At 40.1% G+C, this 24,376-nt stretch overlaps 1 protein-coding gene across 1 annotated transcript; it reads left to right on the top strand.

Moving 5' to 3' along the window:
• The first annotated feature begins 16,925 nt into the window (after window positions 1–16,925).
• On the top strand, window positions 16,926–22,882 carry sla1a (Src like adaptor 1a). Its single transcript, XM_085446466.1, has 8 exons — window positions 16,926–17,119; window positions 17,520–17,616; window positions 17,960–18,059; window positions 18,263–18,349; window positions 18,606–18,709; window positions 19,266–19,397; window positions 19,879–20,008; window positions 21,507–22,882. The coding sequence occupies exons 2-8, from the start codon at window positions 17,544–17,546 to the stop codon at window positions 21,706–21,708; spliced, it is 828 nt and encodes a 275-aa protein (XP_085302592.1). The 5' UTR covers window positions 16,926–17,119; window positions 17,520–17,543; the 3' UTR covers window positions 21,709–22,882.
• The last annotated feature ends 1,494 nt before the right edge of the window (window positions 22,883–24,376 follow it).

The following is a 24,376-nucleotide window of genomic DNA, read 5'->3' as shown; positions in this document are numbered from 1 at the left end:
ATTAAAGTAGACACTGTGTGGGTTCATGGTCACTTTTAGGAACCATTTTCAGCGAACGCAGCTTTTGCTCCATCCATAAAGGTCAGCTAAAAATGTACCAGAAAAAGAAAGAAAATTACATATATAAACCACACCTGCATATAAAACACAGACAGAGCCATGCTGAGGTTTTCCACTAGGTTTAGATTCTGCATTTTAAAATCAGGCTTTTATCAGTGATTTCTATCAGTGAACTATAGCAAAGCTACTGAGGCTACAGTCATGTGAGGAAAGAACGTGCACCCTCTTTCAATTCCATGGTTAATAAAACAAAATAATCCTCTGGTCCCTCTCGAAATTATTTAAATACAAACTTTATTATATATTATGTTATTTATTGAACAAAAAAGACGATGAAGAAGCAGTGTGTGACAAAGTATGTGGCATGATTCAGGACCTCGTAGAACCACTTTTCTCAGCAATAAGTTAAAGAAATCATTTCCAGTGTGACTTCGACAGTCTCTCACATCATTGAGAAATAATTTTGGTCAGTTGTTCTTTACAACGTTGCTTCAGTTTTTGAGGTTTGTGGGCATTTGTTTATGCGCAGCTCTGTCAAGGTCCCGCATCAGCGTTTGAGCAATTGGGTTGAGGTCTGCACTATGACAGGGTCATTGCAACACTTTGATTCTTTTCTTTTTCAGTTCATGGTTGATTCAGTGACAGCAAGGTGCCCGAATTATCACCCGTCCACCACCGTGCTTCACCGTTTATGTCTTGATCTTTGTACTGATGTTCTGTGTTTGTCTTTTGCTTAATGCAGCACTGTGCATTATGACCAAACACTTGGTCTCCACTTTGGTCTGGTCTGTCCAAAGGACGTTGCTCCAGAAGTGTTGTGGTTTGCTCAGATGTAGTTTTGCAAACGTAAGCACTGCTGCCAGGTTCTTTTAAGAGAGAAGATGCTTTCCTCTGCAAACACTTGCAAGCAAGCAAAACTTGTTCAGGCGTTTTCTAATCGTATTGTGATGAAGTTTAACATTAAACATGTAGATTTTAGGTGTGTTGGAGCTTCTCTTAGCGTGACACGCTCTGACCTTGAGATGAATTTGCTGGGACGACTGACAGCTATCTTCAGTATTTTCTAGTTATGAATAGTCTTTCTCACTGTATAATGACAGTGTAAAATTTCATGTGTTATTCTAGGACATTAGTTCTTAATGTCCTAATAAGGAAACCTTAGATCTGAAAAGGCGTCTTTCACTTTCACATGACTTTATCTCAACAGACGCTGTGCTAGTGGCAGAGTGTATCCTGGATAGGGTTAGAAGTCTATCACTAACGCAGTGATAACACAGGAAGACATTTACAGCCATTCACACTCACATCTACACCTACAGCCAGTTTAAAATTACCAGTTAACCTAACCTCCCTACAAACCAAGAACCTTCTTGCTGTGATACAACCACAATGCCACCTTCAGGGTCTAAACGATTTGTTCATATTTCCATTTTACTCAGTGTTCCAGCTTTCTCTGAAACACAGGAATCTAAAACCACTTGTTTAGCATCATTTAGACAATTCTGAAGTTGTACTTTTCCAAGAAATTCTTTTGATTCCTTTTTTCCCTTTCATGGCTTCCTTGTGTATAACAGTGATCTGTAAGGAACTACTGTACCATTACCCTGACGAGATCAGGACTCAGGCTTAGATGTGTACTTATGCAGTTGCATAAGAGACAAGTAGTAGAAATCATAGAACTTACAAAATCCATTATACATGGTTGTCTTAATTTCACAAGTTAATAAGGCCAAAAGCAAAACTATAGACCCCAAAAAATGCTGTTTGCTCATTGTCTTCATTAGTGCTCCTGATGCTTCTCTCTTTAATTCTCTAAAACGAACACAGGCTGCCTCTTTGAACAATGCAAAACCTCTTCTGAAACAATTCAGAGAAAGAAAACGAGCCGTAGCTTGTTCGTGCTCTCATATTTCATGTTTGCATTTGTCTTCTATTTTCGGTTCTGATATGGTAACTAACCTATAAACGGACCAACAGCAAGAATAATTAGATGTTTGAGTAGTATGAGCTCAGTAGTGTACTACTTATTTTTGCATGTTGAGGTCAATTGAACAGAAATAGCTAAAAATGAAAACCAGGTCTGAGGTGACGGCTGCTCTGTTTTCAATATAGCTCCGTGTTCTCGGCTCACTTGAATTATGGGTGTTCAATGACTCAGATGGTGCTAAGAGGCGGGGGATCTCAAACATTTTACAAGTAACAGCCTTTATTTGGGCGCAACACCCAGATCAAACCTGCATTTATAAAACTGTACAATTCTAAAAATGTGATATGTGTATTTTTGCCAAGAGCTTTGCCTTAATAAGGATAAACAACTGAAGAAAGAGCTGCTTTAAAAGCTTTATAAGTGGACGTCACCGCCTTAAAGGCTTCAGAGCAAGTCAAGCTGTTTCCTAGTGTTTCAAGTCTTTAATGTAATCTAAATGTGGCATTATTGCTTTAATCCCAACATGCATTAAGCAGGAAACAGACACATTTCTGTCACCCATTCATGCAAATTCAGTCTCAGTTTGTGTCATTGTGTATTGAAATCCTTGACAGAAACATCTCCGAACACAACTATTGCTGACCCACATTATGCCCTCTATTACTACCCCAAGTGTCATGTGGGTGAGGTAGTTCAGGTTAAAAAAAAGTGTGACAGATGACCTGATTCTAGAAACTGACCATCTACCACTCAAGTCCTGCATAGCTGGTCAAACCGAAAATCCCCTCATTAAAATCCCCTCATTAAAATCCCCTCAACTCCCAGAGAAGCCTTGAAGTCAAACCATGTTTTGGAAATCTTACAGCTTCAAAGTCAAGTGGAGTCGGTAATCCTCCTTAGAACGGGAGAATGAGTTTACAACACCTCGAGGCGAACAGACACCGCTAAGGTGATGCATAAAAAAGTTCTTTCGTGGTACAGTACATGTGTGGGAACATTTTCCTTTGTAGCTACTGGCCTCAAAATCAAAGACATACAGACTGCACTTTCAAAAAAAAAGGTTAAGAGGTCATTAAAGTTAGAGTAACTTTAGCAGCAATAAATAAAATCAAATAAGAATAAAGAGATGATCATTCTGAACAAATGTGCTTTTTAAACAACAGGCTGAGATTTTGTTTTTCTTTCCGCTGGCACTTCAAAGGTGCAATATGTACGATTATCACCTGAAGCTGTCACTATAACCACCTAGCACTATAAGTAAAAGTAACTAAGCACAAGTTATTTATATAAAGCTTTTAAAGAAAAGAACCAGTCACAAGGTGCTTTGAAATGAGAACACCTGGACTAAAGCCCGACTGAATTTATCAGCGTAGTTTCCAGTCAGTTTGGTTTTTGGCCCATAGCACCGCTTGCTGCACTTATGTTTCCTCTCTCATTGCTCTCAACATCCCCTACCCTGGGAAACAGTGAGCGATAAGGGCCCCAGCATACCCACCGCAATCGTCGCTTTGCATGCTGCACACACTCGCTGCAGTATTCTCCTGAGCGACAGGTATCAGGCAGCACTGACACAGCGCTGGTATATGAGCAGAAGGAATTTTCCACAAAGTCTCATCTTTTCAAACTGTTGCAACATCTCCCCTGTAAAGTGTGAGTCTCTGAGCTTCTGCATCGATATATCGCAAACCAACACGATCGTACAAGGTGCCAGGTTACAAAAATCGAGAGAACCAGCAGAAACAGCAGCGGCTAGCAGCAGTGGATGTCACTTCAATTTGTTATCAAGGCCCTAAAACTGATCCCTACAGCAAGCCAATATCACGTAGCTTGAATTTTGTGAACCATATGTAGGTCTTGCTTAAAGTGTACAGGGGATTTGTGTATATGTGTGTGTGTTTGCCAGAAAAAGGGCATGGCACGCCGTGCTCAGACTGGTCCAGTAATTATACTGTCTTTATATAGCTGTGGTCTGAGACTGCTGGACTGAGGAAAACATCTGCTGAGCTCCAAGAGTCTCACATAAGGTTGGGGCAGTTTAATAGGCAACGATTGCTCACGATGGAGGCATTTGTGAACACTGTTTACCGGCTAATGCGGGATAATTGACGGCTGTTGACCTTCCAAGAAAAACCAGCAGCACATGTGTACTGGTCAAATCGAAACTAAGCTCAAATTATTCCACATCCAATTCAGCTAATTAACTCTTAATTTAATGGGTGAATTGCACACACTGGTCTTATTCTCGTCAGATTGCACAACTTTATAAATGATACTGTCTTTAGTGAATTAAAATGATGAATACAGACATTTATATGAAAGCTGACTTTCCATTCATGCCTGTTTTTGTTGTTAAGTGGATAGGCTATTAAGTCACAGCTGTGCCAAAAGCATCTTTGATTTTAGATTTCGATCCAGTGCTGCTGACTCCGTATAATTGACTTCAGATGAATAGTGAAATGCTGGCCTGTATGTGCAAACACACGCTGCATTTCCACTCGTGTAACTGAGCTTTTATACAAATTCCCAAAAATCGTAATGTTGTAACTACCCGGTTAGACTATAACAGATTATTCAACATATTATAATAATCGACATGCTGCATGGAAACAAAAAGAGAAAAAAATTGTAGCTCTCAGGTTTGAGACCCATTTTAAGATTTTATTTTATTGATTGTTGATTGTTTTTTCTCTTCTCACTTAAGTATATGTTCATCACATTTAGCCCTTTTCCATTGGGGTTGTCTCAGCACGGCACGGCTCACCTCTGTTTTTAGGGTTTTCCATTAGGTGAACCATCAGGTACTTTTTTATTCAATTCAGTTTTATTTATACAGCGCCAAATCACAACAACAGTCGCCTCAAGGTGCTTTATATTAGAAGGTAGACCCTACAATAATACATACAGAGAAAAACCATCAATCATATGACCCCATATGAGCAAGCACTTTGGCGACAGTGGGAAGGAAAAACTCCCTTTTAACAGGAAGAAACCTCCGGCAGAACCAGGCTGAGGGAGGGGCGGCCGTCTGATGTGACCAGCTGGGGTGAGAGAACGAAGACAGGATAAAAGACATGCTGTGGAAGAGAGACAGAGATTAATAACAATGCAGAGAGGTCTATGAACACATAGTGAGTGAAAAAGGTGACATCATGGAAATCCCCCAGCAGCCTTCATCTATTGCAGCATAACTAAGGGAGGATTCAGGGTCACCTGACCCAACCTTAACTATATGCTTAAGCAAAAAGGAACAATTTAAGCCTAATCTTAAAAGTAGAGATAGTGTCTGTCTCCCGAATCCAAACTGGAAGCTGGTTCCACAGAAGAGGGGCCTGAAAACTGAAGTCTCTCCCTCCCATTCTACTTTTAAATACTCTAGGAACAACAGGTAAGCCTGCAGTGTGAGAGCGAAGTGCTCTGATGGGGTGATATGGTACTACAAGGTCATTAAGATAAGATGGGGACTGATTATTCAAGATCTTCAATGTGAGAAGGAGGATTTTGAATTCAATTCTGGATTTAACAGGGGGCCAATCAAGGGAAGCCAATGTAGGAGAAATATGCTCGCTCTTTCTAGTCCCTGTCAGCACTCTTGCTGTAGCATTTTGGATGAACTGAATGCTTTTCAAGGAGATTTTTTTAGTACCTACTCGGCTGGGGTTCCAAGTGATCCCAGGCGATCCGAAAACATGATGTCAGTAGACTGCATGCCACTGATTGGTGTTATGGTTCAAAAATATTGGAGATGGACACCAGAGGAAAAACCCACAATAACAACACTGGTCCGGTCGGGTTGAGTCAAACGATGATTTAATGATCACACACGTGGGAGATGGACACTGTATGCAGACAGTCTCAGATCTCATCTCAAAAAACACATCTCCATAGTTTTATGAAATCAGGGTATTAGAACGCCCCCTCATGCGTAGTGACAGGTGTAATACAATCAATGTTGACAATTTTATTTAACACAAAGAATAACATTGTCTCCTTCCCGAGGGCAGACGCTAACTGCCCCCCTCTCCTGGAACCGTCTGTACCCTGCTAAGACACAACATGGCAACTACAAGGACTCTTTCATTTATTAAGACCATCAGTGTGTATTGCTCTAAATCAAGTATATAATATTAAATGAATATTGCTGGATCAGCTACTTCTACTTAAAACATATTAAAACATGACTAAGCACAAAATCACCAAGAATGACATCTTATAAGTGCTGTGTAAGCGCGTGCGGCCTTCCAAGCTCAAAGCCTTTGCCCTCCATAGATCAGCCAGACTCGCGCTGGCTGTAGCTTTTAACCTTTAATTACCTTGAGCACAACTCTAGAATGAGCAACAAACTGCAATGTGTATGGAATGATCATGGTTACATCTGCAATGGAAAATCATGTTATTATTCTGGTACCTGTAAAAAAAGATCAAACTAAAGTTATCACCATCACTGTAATGCAAAGAATAATGTAAGATCAAAAACTTCAATTTATGCTTAATGCAAAGCTGGTTATATACTTCTAATGAACTAATAATGGCATATTAAAATATTAAATGATAATGAGAAAAACATCCCCTCCTTATTCTACATTGGCTAGTCAGTGGCGTCACTCAATGAGTCATGAGAAAGACTCCTTCCCAAAATCAAAACCCGCCATTTTTAAAATGATGTCATGGGACTTTCGACCGCATTGTTATAACGACCCTGTGCACATCAGGTGGTTCTTGACTGTAAAGGAAAACCAGCAAGACTGATCATGTCTAGCTGAGTAGGTACTAGTGGAAAATGGCTATGAGACTGTAAGGTGGACGTGGTATAAAAAGTGAAGCTAGTTAATGCAGACCTTGAAACATGCGTTCTTCATAATATCCAGTAGGAGGCAGGTCATCTGGTTGCATAACAGTCTGCGGTAAAAGAATCCTACTTCTCTTCTTGATTTAAATGTTTTCTTCACGAGTTTACGATCTCAAATGTTCATTTCGAGTCTTCTCCTTCAATACAGCACGACACTCATTTTGTAAATTATGGTCTCATTTAGTGTGAAAAAAAAGATAAAGAAGGGCATACTCTGGGGTGCAGCTTCCTTGTGATTCACACGTTGCTTTGGCGAGAGATGCTTTAATTTAAGTCAGCTCACCCTTAAAAACAAGATGGCGACAGATGAAATGGGATGTTAGACTAATGTTTTCAACAATGTTTTAAAAACGTATTTGTCTTCTTAACACTAACTTGTTAAAGCCTAAAAATACAGAGGGGGTGAATACTTTCTCGTTGCACTGTAGGTTTGCGAGACAATGTGCCTGCACCCAGCTGCTGCAGTGCTTTGTTCATTTGTTTGGTTTTTGGCCGGCAAGAGGTGGATTTAGGATGCTTTATGATGCCGACTGCTCTCAAGATCACCACTTTAAACAAAAGTCCTCTTTTATAGTATCTGTGTGTAGATCAGCAATAAGCAGCCCAGTGAGGCATACACATTTCAGCTCACTATGACTTTGGCTGCAATTCAAACCAAACACTGGCTTATGTTTCCTTTAGCTCTGTGCAGACTTTGACTTCTATGGTTGAAAAACACAAACATGATGCTGTTTTGGGATATGCCTTGGTCGTAAATGAACATTTTGTTGAAGTCTTGGCATTTCTTAACGTATGGGCCAAGCCCGCCCTTGGAATGCTTTGTCTTGGAGTGTTAATCCTGACTGATCCCTTATCTCAAAAGGGCTGGCTGGCCTCGGGATATGTGATTTTGAAGACCTCATTTGTTCTGTGCTGGTTATAGAGATCAGGCCTTTGCTTAGATTTTTCACCAGATGTCGATCTATTGATACCTCCTATGTGTGTACACACACGCGCGCGCACACAGAGTTCAGCTAACACCAAATGGGCTATAAAATGCTGTGGATTCAGTAATTCACATTTATTTGGCTATTTACCACTCACTCTGACCCTATCAAACTAATGGTTTCTGAATAATGAATGGCTTAAAATGGAAATGCATTGTGTTACTGTTGAAATGACACCATGCACTGGGTCTAACATTTGAAAGGGTTTAAAACCTGCAAAACCTCATTGCAAGGGCTCAGAGAAATTCAAAAGGTTAGAGGAATCTTGGAACCGTCGTGAGGTGAATGGATTTTCTCAAAAGCAAAGCGAAGTCGTAAACACGATTTAAAGCTGAGCACATCCCCAGAAAACCCACCACAACTCAAACCACGCTTTCAACATCTGTCTGCAGTCACAACCGAAAACCTGCAGGGACCAGTTAAAGCCGCGATGGTACAACAGCGATTCTTTTTTTGGATCCTTTTAAGACAGAGCATTACACAGCACCAGTCTATTTTTTCCTCTACCCTATTCTGGTCTGTAAAGCTGGTAATGGGAAGGAATGAGGTCCAATTAAACACGGGGTGGAAAACAACAAAAAGTGGACGTCTCTTCAGGAGTGTCAACACAGAGCCATGTAATATGTTCCTGCACAGCGGTTAATAGCTGCACACAATGTCTGCATACAGTTGTGACCTGAGGGCAGACCCTCTCCGAAGTACCTCCGAAGGTGGCTGTAGCTCAGGTGGCAGAGCAGGTCAGCCACTAATCAGAAGGTCGGTGGTTCGATCCCAGGCTGCATCCTGGCTGCATGCCAAATATCCTTGGGCAAGATACTAACCCCATGTTTGCCTACTGGTGGTGGTCAGAGGGCCCGGTGGCGCCTTTGTCCGGCAGCCTCGCCTCTGTCAGTGCGCCCCAGGGCAGCTGTGGCTACAATGTAGCTTGCTATCGCCAGTGTGTGAATGTGTGTGTGAATGGGTGGATGACTGAATGTAGTGTGAAGCGCTTTGGGGTCCTATGGACTAGAAAAGCGCTATACAAATGCAGGCCATTTGCCATTTACCATCTCAAGTGTTTTTGTTTATTACTGAAAATACCACGGCCATCTTTCTCATCTGTTTAATGTTGCAAAACCTAACTCTAAAGATACCTCATTTTGGAGGCTGATAATTATAACAGATACAATACAACCCTGTGCTCTGATTAAATAATGCAAGTGTGCGTTGGTCAGTCGCGGCTTCATATTCAGATGGCATCTAATTGTCTTTTATATTGGGCTCAAAGGCAACTTTTTAACTGTTCACAATTAGCTAATCAGCATGTGGCAATAACAGGATACTGTTAGAAACTCTAAAAAGCAGAACTAATTCAGTAATGTCAGCATAGCAATTTTCTCGATTTCTCGGTATCTAATATTAGCGACGTCAAACTACTGAACATACCAATATGAAATACGGATGTAGCCTTCTGAAAACATGTGTGTCCTTTTATTTCTAAGATAGGATTATGTTTTGTCCAGAGTTGTATAGATTCACTTTAAAGAATGCAGACTGTTAGGTTATGTCTACAAAGGCTTGAGTGTTACAAAGACTTTTATTTCATGCATATATTAGTCTGCTTTGTGCCAAGCATCACAGTCTGTCTAACATCAAGCACACCAGTGTTGTGCGTTCATATGTGGTCTATATTCTAATAGGCTGATAAGCTTTAACAGTCATGGCTGCACAGTAAGTAGAGTGTAAATTAAAGAACTGTTGGTAGTAAATTTTCACTGCTCCACTGAGGACTGTTTCTCAGAAAAGTAATAAAGCCAATAATCAGCCTGGAGTACCAGCAGGTCCTCAATGATCTGTAAAGCAGCCAGTGGAAAAAACATTTTGAGGGCTTCCTGTATTATGTAACTCTCACTTGGCTTAACTTTTCCTTCAAAAGTACAATCATCTGCTACTTATTTGCTACTCAACATAACCCCAAAAGACTCAGTGTTGTTTGTGTTCATTCATATTCCTTCTCTTTACTTGAACTAGTAAGATCACTTTCCACCAGTGATTTCACTGAACTTAAAATATGTTATTATTTGTCTTTACAAACATCACTCTCGAAAAATATACCCTTCTACCAAGATAGCAAAGATCACAGCGCTTAGATGACAAAATCTGCTCAATTATTACATTCCACACATTTGTACATCACTCAGTATATGTTTCAAGTTACTAAACACATGCTGCACATCAGATCTGGCTCTGGGGCTTTTAGGGATTTAGATGTCTTGGAAACAGCAGTGTGCCTTCAGTGGGTGGACATACTTTTGCAGGTGCACAGCGAAGACATGCGGCACGAAAACAGCCCACAGCCCTGTAATAAGTGGGTAACAGATGATGATGCAGCGATAAACTGTAAACTCCCATCTGCGTTGCTGAAGGGAGTGAGTGAGTCCACTGATGCAGACTCTCATTATGGGCTTGACAGGGCTGGCTGGCAAAGTAACCAATAGTTACCCAACCCTGCACGTGAAGACTGGCATTATCCTCACTGTGTGCATGTGTGAGTGTGCACATGAAACTGGAGGGTGTGGCTGACATAAAAATACACAGGTGACCCTAATGGAAGCACTGGTTACAGAGCTTAAAGAGCTTAAATGATGGAACACTTTTACTATTTGCAGAGCACAGCTTTAGGGATTAGAGTGCAGGTGGAACTGTTAATTTAATGGCACGATTACAGCAAGACCGCACCTCATACTTGCTTGCACAATGTCACATCTGTCCTGGAAAACCTTGGATACCCTTACTGTCTTGAAGAGATTTTATGCTGATCACTTTACTTGTTATACTCAGACAGAAACTCACCAGACACTTTATTACCGACACTTTCCTAGTGCTGAGTTGGACCACGTTTTGCCCTCAGAACTGTATTAATTCTTTATGGCACAGATTCAAAAAGCTGCTGGAAACTTACCTCAGAGATGTTGGTCCATATTTACATGATAGCATCACACAGGTCCTGCAAATGTTTTGGCTGCACATCCAGTTCCACCTCCTGTTCCACCAGTCCAAAGGTGCTCTGTTGGATTTAGATTTCGTGACTGTGGAGGGTATTTAAGTAGCTTCGTGCTCACTACTATATTGGAAGCAGCCACCACGGTCAGCAAAAATGCACAGGTAGGCCATGGTGTTTAAAAGATGCTCAGTTGGTTCCAAGCGACTGAAAGTGTGCCAAGAAAAACATCCTCTACATAATTATACCACAAACAGCAGCCTGATGATGACACTAGACAGAATGGATCCATGCTTTCATGTTGTATATGTCAAACTATGACCCTGCCACCTAAACATTATTGCAGGAGTTAAGACTCCTCAGACAAGCAACTTATAACCTCAGTTTGCTGTTCTTCACTGGGAGGAGTGGCACCTGGTGTGGTCTTCTACCGCTGTGACCCATCTGCTTCAAGGGTCGACATGCTGTTTCAGCCCTGTTTACCTTTCTCATAATGACTGGTTATTTAAGTTACTGTTGCCTTTCTTTCAGTTGGAAACAGTCTCCTCTGACCTCTGGCATCAACAAGAAATGTTCTTCCAGAGAACTGCTGCTCACTGGGTATTTTCTCTTTTTCAGAAAATTCTGAGGAAAAATTGTGTTGGAAAATCCCAGCAGATCATCAGTTTCTGAAATACTCAGACGAGCCTGTCTGACACCAACAAACACGCCACATTTAAATTCATTCTTTCCCATTCTAAAGCTAGGTTTGAACTTCAGCAGGTCACCTTGACTGACTCTGGGTGCCTAAATGTACCCAGGTGCTGCCAAGTGATTGGCTCATGAGATATTAACAAGCAGGTAACCTGGTAGCTTGTGAGTGTTAACAGAAGCGTGTTTCACTCAGCCTGTAAAATTGTTGTGAAACTTCAAGAAAATAACCTGAATGAAATATTCAGGTAACAAAGAATGAGACGAGATTTTCATAAGAAGCAGCCTGGAGTTACGATCTGTGATATGTGTCATCATGTATTTAGACCTAGGTACAAAAAACTAATAGAATACTTACAAATTACGTATTCAATTTATAAGTTTAATGTTTTTCATGACATTTACAGCAGCAGCTGTGTTTTCTGGCTATTTCCTAGATATCAATATAAGTCAAATGATGAAAGCTGAACCTTTGGATCTGAACTAGAAGCTTTTGGATGATTTTAAATACACTGGCTTCATTATTTGACACTTTGACCACATTTACTATATAAACATTTAACTATGCACAAAGTATTTACTGTATATATACGGCACATATAACAAAAAGAAAGGAAAATTGTAACTGGCACCCTATAAGAAATAAGTGAAAATGCAGTTTCACAAATCAACAAACACTTGCTGATAATGTAAAATTAAACAGGATATCAGCTGAGCTATCACACGCCATCACAAGCTGCATGCTTTTATCACTAGATATAGGCAGTGCTGACATGGAAACTGGATGGCAAGCAGGTTTGCATGCACATGCATACATTGTACAGACAGACATAGTGCGCATACACAGGCATGTGAAACCAACCCCAATAAAACTGCCTTTGCTGACCCTGCAGTAAAACTGGTTTTAGTATTTGAGTTCAGATAATACAGTTATTTTGACAAAAGGTAAAAAGGTAGCCACAGTTCTGCTTAACACAATGCCATCCACATTTCCCAGTAGTGTTTTGTCTTTATAGTGGTCACAGTTCATAGTAATGTTAGTGATGTAATTGTCATGAGTAATACTTTCCTATGGCGTCATGTCAGGCTTCATTTATTGTAGCTGACTGGACTTAATGTTTAAGGACCGGCGAGGAATTCATGTCTAAGACGTTGTTGTTGTTAATTCTCTGTGGAAGTCTGCTTCTGCTTCACTGGCAGCCAGGAGAGATTATACAGTGGGCGACTTTTCAGTTCTGTGCCCTCTTTCGTCACAAAGTCCATGATAATGATACAGTGGGTTGCAAAAACACATTTCTGCATGCAATTTTGTCCAATTATGTTGCCATTAAAATCCCCAAAACGGGTCTGCTGAAACAGACTTTGGGGAAAACTCTTGGTCAATACGATTATTTTGATTTGTTAAATTAGCAAATAGAAATAACACTGCTGCCAAAATTCAAAGGAATATCATTGGAAGTTCAGAGGAATGCATTAATAGATGGGAGAAGCAGGGAGGGACGATTACTCCCACAGACGGTTTAGTGGATAAGATGCTCCAGATGCCTGAATGACCCACATACAGTGACTACATTATATTAATAATAACAGGTTAACTGCTGAAGGATTTTAGCTTTTTTTGCACGCATAATTTGGATTTTGTTTTTTAAAACGTAAAAGTGCTACAAACATATAAAGCCTGTGGATAAAAACTGTTCTCAAAAAACATTAAAAATGTTCAGATATATTCAGAAGCAAATGTAAGCAGTTCACGCCCGTTCCTGTCAGTTCTGTGGTTTAGAGTCCAGTGGGGTCAGTTTTGCTTCTGTATTTAGATACTGCTTATTACTGTGGGAGAGCACAGCGACCACATAAACACCAAGTCTCGGTGTCCAAACAAGAGGAATGTGTATTGTTTTTTAGGAAAAAGAGGAACTGTGGAGCGATTCATTACAGCAGCGCTCACATCTTGCTTTAACAGGTTCAAGGCATCCGAGTGTGTCTTGATTTAGAGGAAAAAAAATATGATGGGAATTCCTCACAGCTAGTAATTTAGTAATTTTAGAAAGAGGGCGTGGCGGTCAATTCTCCTTGAAATGTTCAAACACATCCAGACTGCAGCACAGTAGCCTCTGGCAGCAGAGGCCAGCGTCAGCCACAGACAGACAGCTTTTGTCTTTATGAGAGTCGGAGTAAAAAAAAACAAAAATGGTGTTACTCTCTTCCCCAAACCCCCATAAAAACAGTGCTTACAAATCATCGACCATCTTCAAAGCGAAACCTCACAACTTCCCCAACACGCGTTATACACCAGCACTGGTGCATCAATCACTTGAAAACTATTTTACTTTTATCAAAGATGGGAAACTGACTGGCAGCAAAAGATAATAACACAGCCAGTGTGACACCTCTACATACAGCAGCTGTATGCAGCTTTTGAATAAAGACATGTTTTTTTATACGACCCAGATCTAAGGGTACTGATGGGCTGATATGCATATTTTAGCAAATATGCCTTTACAGCTGTGTAGAATGGTTGCACAGTAGTTAGTACTATTTCCTCACAGCAGGCGGGTGAGGGGAGGGTTCGACTCCAACATCTGGCCAGGGTCTTTCTGTGTGAAGTTTATATGTTCTCCTTGTGTCTGTGTGGGTTCTCTGGGTTCCTCCTAAAGTCATGCAGTTAGTGGGTTTAGACTAATTAGTGATTTTAAACTGACACTAAGTGTGAGTGCTATCAGACCAGTGACCTGTCCTGGATGTACCCTGCTTCTTGCCCCTTGACAGCTGGGATAGGTTCCATCCCCCTCCACCATGACGCTGAATCAGATAAATGTAAAACGTCTGGACTTCTTTAAGTTGCTTTAAGACATTTCACCTCTCATCCGAGAAGCTTCTTCAGTTCTAGGCTACAATGACCTGGATGACTGAGAACCTTCACAGACATAAATGTAAAACAATGGATTATCCGATGAATGATCTACAGGATATATTTATGACTTCACAGACAACATCTTGAAATAGGTCTTTTTATTTAAGAAATGTACAATAAAGGAAATATTTTCCCGAGCCAACTGAACCAAGGCAGTTGTCTTGGAATTTTAACTGACCTTTATGTGCTCCTGAGTGGGATGGAAGAAGTCGCCATGGAGGGGAAAACCTGGACTTCTCTGCTTAAACTGCAGCACCTGCAATACATATGAAGTGTTTCACCATCTATGTATATTTCCTCCACTGGTAACTGGGTAAGCAGGAGAAGATAAATGGTTGGATGTATGGATAAATAATAAAGAACAATGTATAAGAGATCATAGAACGCAGATCTCAGTAAAAACAGGACTGGGTTTCAAGTCATTGTTTTACAAGTAATGGAAACAATAACAGCGTTTGGTGGTGTAATGCCCACTTATAATTTCATTTCCTATGTTTTTAAATAACTGCACTAGCCCACCCACTGTTGTTAGTCTAAATGACCAAGTAAACAAATACTTAGTCTAGAAAGATCTCAAAAGGAAGACATGTGATGGAGAATGAATTGCCTTAAAGAAGAGGGGAAATAAATATCTGATCTTTAAGTAACAAAGAGGCTCATTGAAGTGAGGCTAATGTGGACAGCCCCGCTGGTTCACGTGTGTAATGTCTGATGAAAGTATGATTCACTCAAAAACACACATCGCCCTGGCACTGCAAGAGACAGCAACCAGGACCTGAAGAAGTAGAAAGTCTGTGTAATGAAAGAAAAAAGAAAAATGTTCCAGGCTTTACAGAATTATCGATTACCTTTGTGTGCTCTAATACTACTTACATCTTTTACTACTTACATCTTTTACTACTTACATCTTTTTCAGCTTCATTCATACAAATTGTTTTTTAAACTAACATTTTATATTGGTATCACTTTTCCAACTTTTTCAACATTTCTTTACACTACTTTACGCCCTGCCACGTTTATAGCGGGTAACACTCTAATAGTACAGCTATAGTTAGCTTAGTGTGAAATGTGATGCATGTCACACTGCTAAACCTTCTTCTCTATTTAGTCATCCACATATGACTGTTAATGCCTGAATAGGACAGAGATGGCATAACAGATAACTGTCCTGTGAAAGCTAAAAAAAAAAAAAAAACTACATAGAAGTGCTAAAAATTCTAAAGATAAAAGTAAATTTGGTCAGCACACAAACTACCTGGTATTTATTTTCATTCTAAGCTGGTGGAGACTTCCTTCCTGGCAACCACAGCTGTTAGAGTCCTGGAGTCTCACGGTAGCCACCAAGCCACAGTATCTGCTGCTACGCAGAACAGAACTGCGTAAAGCATGGTTTAGTCGCAGTTCAGTTGGTACATGATGTGATGCATGACTCTGTGTACTTCCTCTTAGGAATTTTATCACTCAGAGCTAACCTTATCCCCCTTTCCACCAAAAACCAAAAGGAAGGACTAACTCAGTCTTTTAAAGATTTCACTAAAGCGTAGTTTTGAAGAAGAATAATCCAGGTTTTAATATGAAAAATACAGTTACATAACCATATTTTGTACTACATTTTTAAACATTAGCTGAGATTCTAAATAGCTGTCCAGAGTTAGTTGGTTGAATTAAGGCACATAGGAGACACATACTGGGCTCTGCCAGTGCCGGGGGCCTGCCAAGCACTTTTTGGCATTTTTGTGGTACCCCACATGTTCCATTTGTGGGATCAGAAATAAAAGGATACAATACCGCAGCCTCACGTTCCCAGTTTGTCACATTGGGATGTTTGGTACCATTGTAACACATCTTCAGTGCCGCTTTTCAACATGCAGGGTAATATGAGTTCCTGCCTGAGACAAACACCTCGAGACTGCAAGAAAAACACTTGTGATGTCACAAGTGTTGCACGACTGCCAGAGAAGCTTGTGTGTATTTTTTTATATATATTTTTTTCATGTAACATGGAATATAAGCTATAGGCTATTATAAACTTTGTATATGATTTGAAAATACGGACAGTTGTTGTAAAAGCAGTGTTGCCTAACAGTCAGATGTTTCTCTCTGGATACTTAATTCCCACAGTCTACAAACAATAAGGGTAGTTTTGCTGATTCTGTCAAAGTATTCTTATTCTTCCCTTGAGGGGTTTTCAAGAAGAGAACTACACTGATATGATTTTAGCATTTTGAATACTACTGGTTTCACCTAACCAAGTTTGAAACTTCCCCATGGGGCTTGAATGATTTGAACAGATTATTACTGTCATCGTTATTTTGGGGGAAAAGCACACTCACTATTGGCGATCAGCACTGACTTTGTGAAACCAAAACATTATGAAAGAAAGCCCACCTATAAATTTAAAATGTCAACAACAAAAAACCCCAGCGGCGCTTTTGGTTTCCCTAACAGCGAGGCTGTTGTGAAGTCTCTTCTTGCATGTTTCACCGTGTTTCTCAACAACACTCTTGCCTGCTCTCTTCCTCATTTCATTACAGGAAGTGAGTTTGCAGTCAGATGCAGAGCTGTCACCCCAGTGGGTGACATATCATTCCTGTAAACTCTTGTGAAGATGGTGCCGTTCTAGTTCCAGATTCTGCTGCTGCTGTGATGCCCTGTTTGGGTCATCATCTCTCTCGCTGGCCTTGATGCCATCGGAAACAACGAGCCACAAATTTTGCAAGTAAGTGTTCACACTTTGCTGAGCTGCATCTGCTCAAGCGGACCTGTCGCTTCTTCATACTAGCCAGCTGTCTTGCTACATACTGTGACTTATAAATACAGGCAGGATCTGTCGAAATGCTTTCATGGATTAATCATAATATGCGTTATGTAAGATCATTTGAAGTTTAGGTATATGATGTGGCAATATCTAAATTCACAGTCTGTTAGTTAGTACACAAAGCTCGGTGCTGCAATGGAAAAATAGGTTCGATAACATCTAGCCTCAGCTTCCCCATTTTGCAACAAATGTGTCAGTTGAGATATAGCTCAATGGTCAGTATGTAGACTACAAGATCAAGAGCAGAGAGACGTGTACTAGTGATTCCTGTCTGTCTATTTTCTTTTTGTCCTGACTTCAGGCTGGAGTCTAGTCCATCTGGAGGATGGGGAATGTGATGCGAGGTGTGAGTGCTGAGAACAAGGTCAACACCGGAAACCCTGAAACCTCTCTGAAGGGTAAGATGTCCTTTTAGTGTATAAATAGCGCAGGCTGATAAAAACTACAGATTGGGAGCTTTCTGCACTCTTGGCAGCAACAACAGTCACTGTGATAATCCCTGACCGAAGAGACACTGATATCTTGAATACCAGAATTTACTGTTTCGCCATGTTTCATTATGCATGCCTATGATGATGTGGCAATTGAACCTAGGCAATTAAACACAAATCACGAGTACACATACATAAGAAATCACAAATCTAGTCTTAAAAACTGATTTCGGACAGTTTTAGTTATTTCTAAATCACAACGGCAACATTTGGCTGCCAGTAAAGGCTGCAAATATTACTGTTTTTGCAGGCACAGAAGACGAGGTGGTGGTGGTGCTCCAGGACTATCCTGCTCCTGAAATCAGCGAGCCGATCTACAGACTGGGAGAAAAGCTCAAAGTGGTTGCGCAGTAAGTTCATGTGCTTGCTTTTCTAATTGAAAAAAAGAAAAGAAAAGAAAAGAGAAAAGTTTTGGAGATTATGTGCAGCAAAAGGAAACCAAAGTCAAAAAGAAAGGTTTGTTTGTAATGGAGTGTTCTAAATGTGTAATTTAGAGAAGTGGCTCGGCAAAAGGTCAGTTTTTAATTCCTCTTTGCTTCTGTGTCGTTGTCAGGGAGGCTTATTGGTGGAGAGTGCGCTCTATCCAAACGGGGAAGGAGAACTACATACCCGGCAGCCATGTAGCACGAGTGTACCATGGGTAAGTAACACCTCACTGACACTATCTTCCGTTCCACTGGTCTGGTTGGTTTGCTTGAACTTGATAAAAATAGGTCCTTCTGCTTTACGAGCTGTCGTTTTAATAGAATGGGCATGACATATTGGTGATGCGCCCTATATTACAGCTGCGTTTGTGCTGATTTAATAAATATGGTGATTTATATTATTATCCCCACTAGTATTTAATCTGGAATTAAATACTCATTTGGGTTTTATTTTTCTTTTGGTTCAATCAGCTGGCTGTTTGAAGGTGTGGAGAGGCAGAAGGCGGAAGAACTGCTTCTTCTACCCGGGAACAGAGTGGGTTCTTTTCTGGTCCGAGAAAGCACAAGGGAGAGAGGTAAGAACAAGTAAACGACTACTTTCATTTGATTCCAATTCTTGGTTTCTGTGAATAAGTTAAAAGCAATCGTGAACTACCTCTGAGACTTAACTACCGACACAGGACATCAGCATAGTCACACCATTAACCGCTCAGTTAACCATAGCTGGAAAGGGGAGGAAGCAGCAAGCTGCTACTGAGGTCTAGATAAAGCAGGCCAATGACTGCTAAGCTAAGCTGAGCCAAATGCCTGCTGGTTGCATCTTTAGGCTGAATGGAAAGCAAACAGCCTATCTCCCAAAATGTCAAACTATATCTGTAAAGACACGTAAAAAGGGAAATGACTTCTAACTGGGCCAAAGTCCCATTGACCTGTGATAAATAAATAAATCCAATGACTAAACTTGACAGGAGATGGAAACTACACCACATGACTGAACTTCACGTTGCTTCTGCTTTGTCTCAAAGCCGTAGTTATTGATGTTATTGTTATTAATCATATGGTCTTGTTTCAAGATTGATGTCATTATTGAAAGCCTGTCTTCAAAGCATGCGATGCGTGTCACATCCTCAGGTCTGTATTCGCTCTCAGTGAGGCACAGGAGTGTAAAGCACTATCGTATCTTCAGACTTGACAACAGCTGGTACTACATCTCCCCACGTCTCACTTTCCAATGCCTTGAAGATATGATCAATCATTATTCTGGTGAGTAGATACGTAAATATGTTGCTTTCTCATAGACCTTTAGTTCACATGTGAGACAGTAAACAAACTCATCATGTGTAGGGGCACACACACACACATATAAGTACTAACGAACTTCAGAAACCACACACGCTTAGATGAACAAAAATACAGTTTCATGTTCTTAATATAGAAGTATTTGTTATCAGTGTTTCAGCCTCTATGTATATTTCCTCCACTGAAAGAATATTTTTGGAACACAACGGGAAATGAGATACAACTTGCATGTTTGATAAGCACTGTTGTGTACACAGTGAGGAAAAGCGGTTGTGATAATTGCTGAAGTAGTGCAATACTCTTGACACATATATAAGTTTGCTTTGTATGTTTGCTAGAGCGGTCAAGTGTTGAGTGGTTCATGCAAATTTTGCAACTTTATGTTTGTTCTTTGCTCGTCTTGCCTGGGGGCTGTATTTTACTTCCCCTATTGTTGCATTTTCAGATTCTGCAGATGGGTTATGCTGTGTGCTGACCTCGCCCTGCCTGTCTGGCACGATTCAGCCGCCAGATGCAAGTCTTGGAGCTCCACCTGTAGTGATGCGACGCAACTTTGACTGGAACAAAGTAGACAGGTACAGATGAGATTCAAATAAATATTTTGCTATGAAGGCGACAGCCATGAAGTGTGTTTATTTGAATATTTGTGAGCCAGAATTGCACAAAAGCTGCCCAGTGGAGGAGCATGTGCAGGGAAGAACTGGGGGGAAAAGTCTGTCCACTTTATTTTAAAACTGCAACATTGGGAGCTGGCCTTTGTCAGAAGATCAAGTTAGAAGCATGTTAGTGTGACAGTGCATGTTGTGTGCCCCTCCCTGAAGCTGGTTCTTCGGTCTTCCTGTTAAAAGGGAGGTTTTCCTTCCCACTGATGCCAAGTGTTGCCTCATAGAGGGTGGTCTGATTAATAAGGTTCTCTTGTATTACTGTAGGGTTTTTACCTTACTGTACAAAGTGCATTGAGGTGACTATTATGGTGATTTGGCACGATATAAATAACACTGAGCTGAACTGAACTGAATAAAATTCAAAATTGCCATCTTTGTCCCGCCTTAACGTTAAGCCTTTGAGATACAATTTTAATGCATTTTAATGAAAAACACATTTAAGCACTGTTAAAAAAAAATCTACAGCCAGCATCTAACCAACTTTGTGCAACAGTATCATGGGGATATATTTGAGCTTCAACAACAGAAAGCTCACAGTGGAGTAACAGAACAAAGCACTGTTGCCCTGGATGTTCTGTTTCTGTTAATTCACCGTAACTGTTTACACTGTTTATTCTTTATTTATTATTGTATGGAGGGCATTTGTCAGAGGCAAGATTTAGGAAAAGCAGGAAAAAAACAGCTGACACTCAGGAGCCACAATCAACATGTCCACCAGTGTCTCATCTGACAAGCTGTAATTAAATCTTTACCAAACGAACAAATACTAAAACCCATGATACAGTATTTCCTCATTATTTTCAATTTATGTTACATATTTTTCTAAGATCACAAAATTGTTTCCATTCATGTTTTTTTTTTCAAAAGTCTATTTTTCACTTTAATTTTGGTTTTCAGAAATTATTATTTTTTAATATTTAGTTTCCATTTAAGTTTTAAGTTACATTTTAAGTTTAGTTATAATAACCATGGTATGACGGTTATAAGTTTACTTTTTTTAATCTTTATTAAATATGCAAAAGATATTTTATAAAGAAATCGGTGAATCATGACACTAAACAAGAGGCAGCAATGAATATCTGAGGCAGCTGTGGAGGTGGAGCCTGGTTAACGGTTAAATGTGAAGGTCAGTGGTTCAGCCTCTGGCTCCATTTTGAAATTTCTTTGGGCGACAGACTGAACTTTGAATTGTCCCTAATGCACCTGTTTAAATGTTAGGTTAAAAGTGCTTACGTATGTGAAGAAGAAAAAATGTGTGAATGAGGCTACAGGTTAGAAAACACATTAAATGCTGAAACTGAGTAAAAAAAACAAAGAACCTGACCACTGCACTCAAATCCAGCATTTTACTGAAGGTTTGTCCTTATTCTAAGGTGGGATTAATTGTATTCTTCTCTACACTTTACAGGAACCAGCTGGTCAGCACAGACGCCTGCAACGAAAACATGGTGAGCTATGGAGTCAGGAACAGCATCGCTGCCTACCTGTCCTTTGCTGGCGATCAAGACCCTTCACGGGTGAAATCAGATAACAGGAAGAAGAAAAGCAAATCGCTGTATGTGCTTCCTGAAAATGGCCTTCCGAACACTGACTATGACGAGGACTTCTAGATGCAACAGTGAAGCTAAAAAGACCGGACTATTTTTAAGTGGAGGCCAGTAGACAACTTCCTCTGAAATCTACTAACGATTCCTTCAGAGCCAGCAGAGAACAGTACTGAGCCGAAACTATTACCCCAAAACATCGAGGCGTTTCATTGTTTCTACTTTGAGCACTTTGAAGTACTTTTAACAATAACGCAAATCGCATGACCAATTACACTTGTGAAGTAGTTGAACTGGATGACGGTGCAATTTAGATGTGAATACCCGAACGCAGGGCGGAAAAACAAAGCTTGGCATTATGGTGTGATGAGTGATGTGGGAGAGATTCTAATTATATGCATATGGCTTTTTGTGGCTTTCAAACTATTTTAAGTTTTATTACTATGGTAAAATGGTCATATTGAGACACAGGCAAACTCAGATCATTTGAATTTGGGGGCTAAATTGATGCATTGAAGATGAAGATCATATAATGAGTGTGTCTCAACCAGTGATTTATTCACACACAAATATAGGGGGGATTGAGCGAAATGTGGCTTCCTCTTATAGTTGCCATCCTACGATTTGTCATTCAATATTAATTCTCACTATGAGATTCACTACACAAGCCAGTGTCGCAGTTATCAACAACCAACCTCTAATTAATGGCTTTCATTGTGGTGTGACCCACCGATCAAGAGAGTGAGACCATGTGTATAGACAGAGGTTGTAAAAAATATAATCCGCTTTAGTAATTTGAGTGAACTGGCCCTTTAAATATCCCCAGAGGGTGGAAAATAATCACTTCTGTGAAGCACGATAAGGCTCCAAATGGTTTATCAATAATATATGCTGTGTGGGTTGTTCACAAAATAGTTTTTTTTCTTCTTCTTGTAATTTTCTTTTAGTTTATTAATGTTTCCTAAACACTGAAATGTATGTTCCTGTGTAATAATTTATCTAACTTGAGCAACTCAGGTTACAAATATCGTTACCGGGCTTGGTAACAATATTTTAGTGTTACTAGTGCAACAGGATCGTGTGAATACTGTATATAATTAATATGTACCAGTTATCATGTTTCATGTATCAATCAATTACAGGTATGGCTGTTATGGTAATAGTCTGATGCTTTTTTGCCTTATGTTTTATTTAATGTTTCATGGGAATAAAGACCAGTCAACTGCAATACTAACCATTAGAGAGGTCACAGTATTTCTGGTAAACATCGGTGTACTGCATGTTTAAATTTAAGCAGAAAAACACGCACATGATCTAAAAGTAAGACAAAAATATCCCACCAGCTGTGAAGGTGTGTGAAGCTCAGGACTCAACCCGAGGACGACTGCTGCGTATAAAAACCCCAAAAACAACAACATCAAAAAAGCATATTGTGATTCAAGGTTAGGTTTACTGTTAACGTAACAGTTCACTGAACCAAATTAGCGAATAGTCATCAATTAGTTTCATTACCAATCTCTTATCATCATGCTTGTCTGTGCACCATTTGCAACTCATGCATATATTTTGCACTTTCTGCACCAGTGCTGAAAAATGGAGAGAAAAAAGATATTAAAAAAAAAAAAAGACTGCCCCTTTTGAGAAAATGAGCTGTTAACCAAATAGAAAGGGATTTGGGCTTCCCCCTATTTAGCATGAGATTTCTTTAGGCAAATGTGAGCCCATGAGAACAAAAGTCAAAGCATCCTGTTTTTCATTCACCCTCTCAGATTTAATACTGTACCCACTGTTCATCTGATGTGGCGGCATGATGGGAAATTTCTGAGAACTTCTGAATTCTGATTTCTTCACAAACACACAGTCGGCCTATTGATATTTGCTCAACTTCCGCTATTCTGCAACGTCTTATGGAACAACTTCTTTTTAATAAGATCATATCTTACTGCAAATCTGCAATGAACCCGAGCAAAACTGCCGATGTTTTCGAGTCTGAAACTAAGAATGACGAACGCGTCCGAGGAAGCAAGCAGAAGAGCTGTCGAATCAGTCAGATGTGTGGGAAAATTTCAACTACGTGTAGTGCATTATGGCTGAAAAAGGAACAGTGTCCTAGAGGTTAAAGCACAGGTCTGCGTTTGGCCTGTGTTTGCATACAGAAAATAACAAAAATATATGAAATACTGGACTGTTTGACCTCTTTTACATTCTGAAATATTTAAAAAAAAATGATGAAATGATTTTGATGAAGAGGAAAGGGTTTAGAGAAAATGAAATGAGCCTTGGAGCATTTGCAGAGAATGTATGTTGTAGAAGAATAGTTCAGGAAATTGCTTTACGTTCCAGAACATATGCGCTACAACTTTGGCGACCTTGCCAAATTGTATTTATTTGTTTTTTTGTGAAATTTATGAGCCAACTGTGTGTAATCAGTACAGGCAAACTCAGCACGTTCTTCTCTGTTAAAGAGCAAGATCAAATAGTTCTGTTGGCTTGTTTTAAAGTCTCGTAAAATATCTGCAAGTGGGGTTACACGGTGTATGCGCGTGAGTGTGTGTGTGTTGAATGGAACAATCAGTGATGCAGACACACACGTCTGGTAGCCTACTGCTGCACCATGCAGAGACTGCTTTCCAGTCAGCGTTAGTGACTTCTCACATAAGGCCCCCTCTGCAGACCATGTGCAACCAGTTGAGAAAAGACTGGAGGCTAAAGCATAGGAAGATTGCGCGCTGAG

The sequence above is a fragment of the Copadichromis virginalis genome, linkage group LG22, assembly GCF_057382275.1.
Source record: "Copadichromis virginalis isolate Kocher_CV1m ecotype Utaka linkage group LG22, C_Virginalis_male_GT1.1, whole genome shotgun sequence".
Lineage (NCBI taxonomy): Eukaryota > Metazoa > Chordata > Actinopteri > Cichliformes > Cichlidae > Copadichromis > Copadichromis virginalis.
Note: the sequence above shows the minus strand (reverse complement) of the source record. Positions and strands in the feature narration are given on the sequence as shown.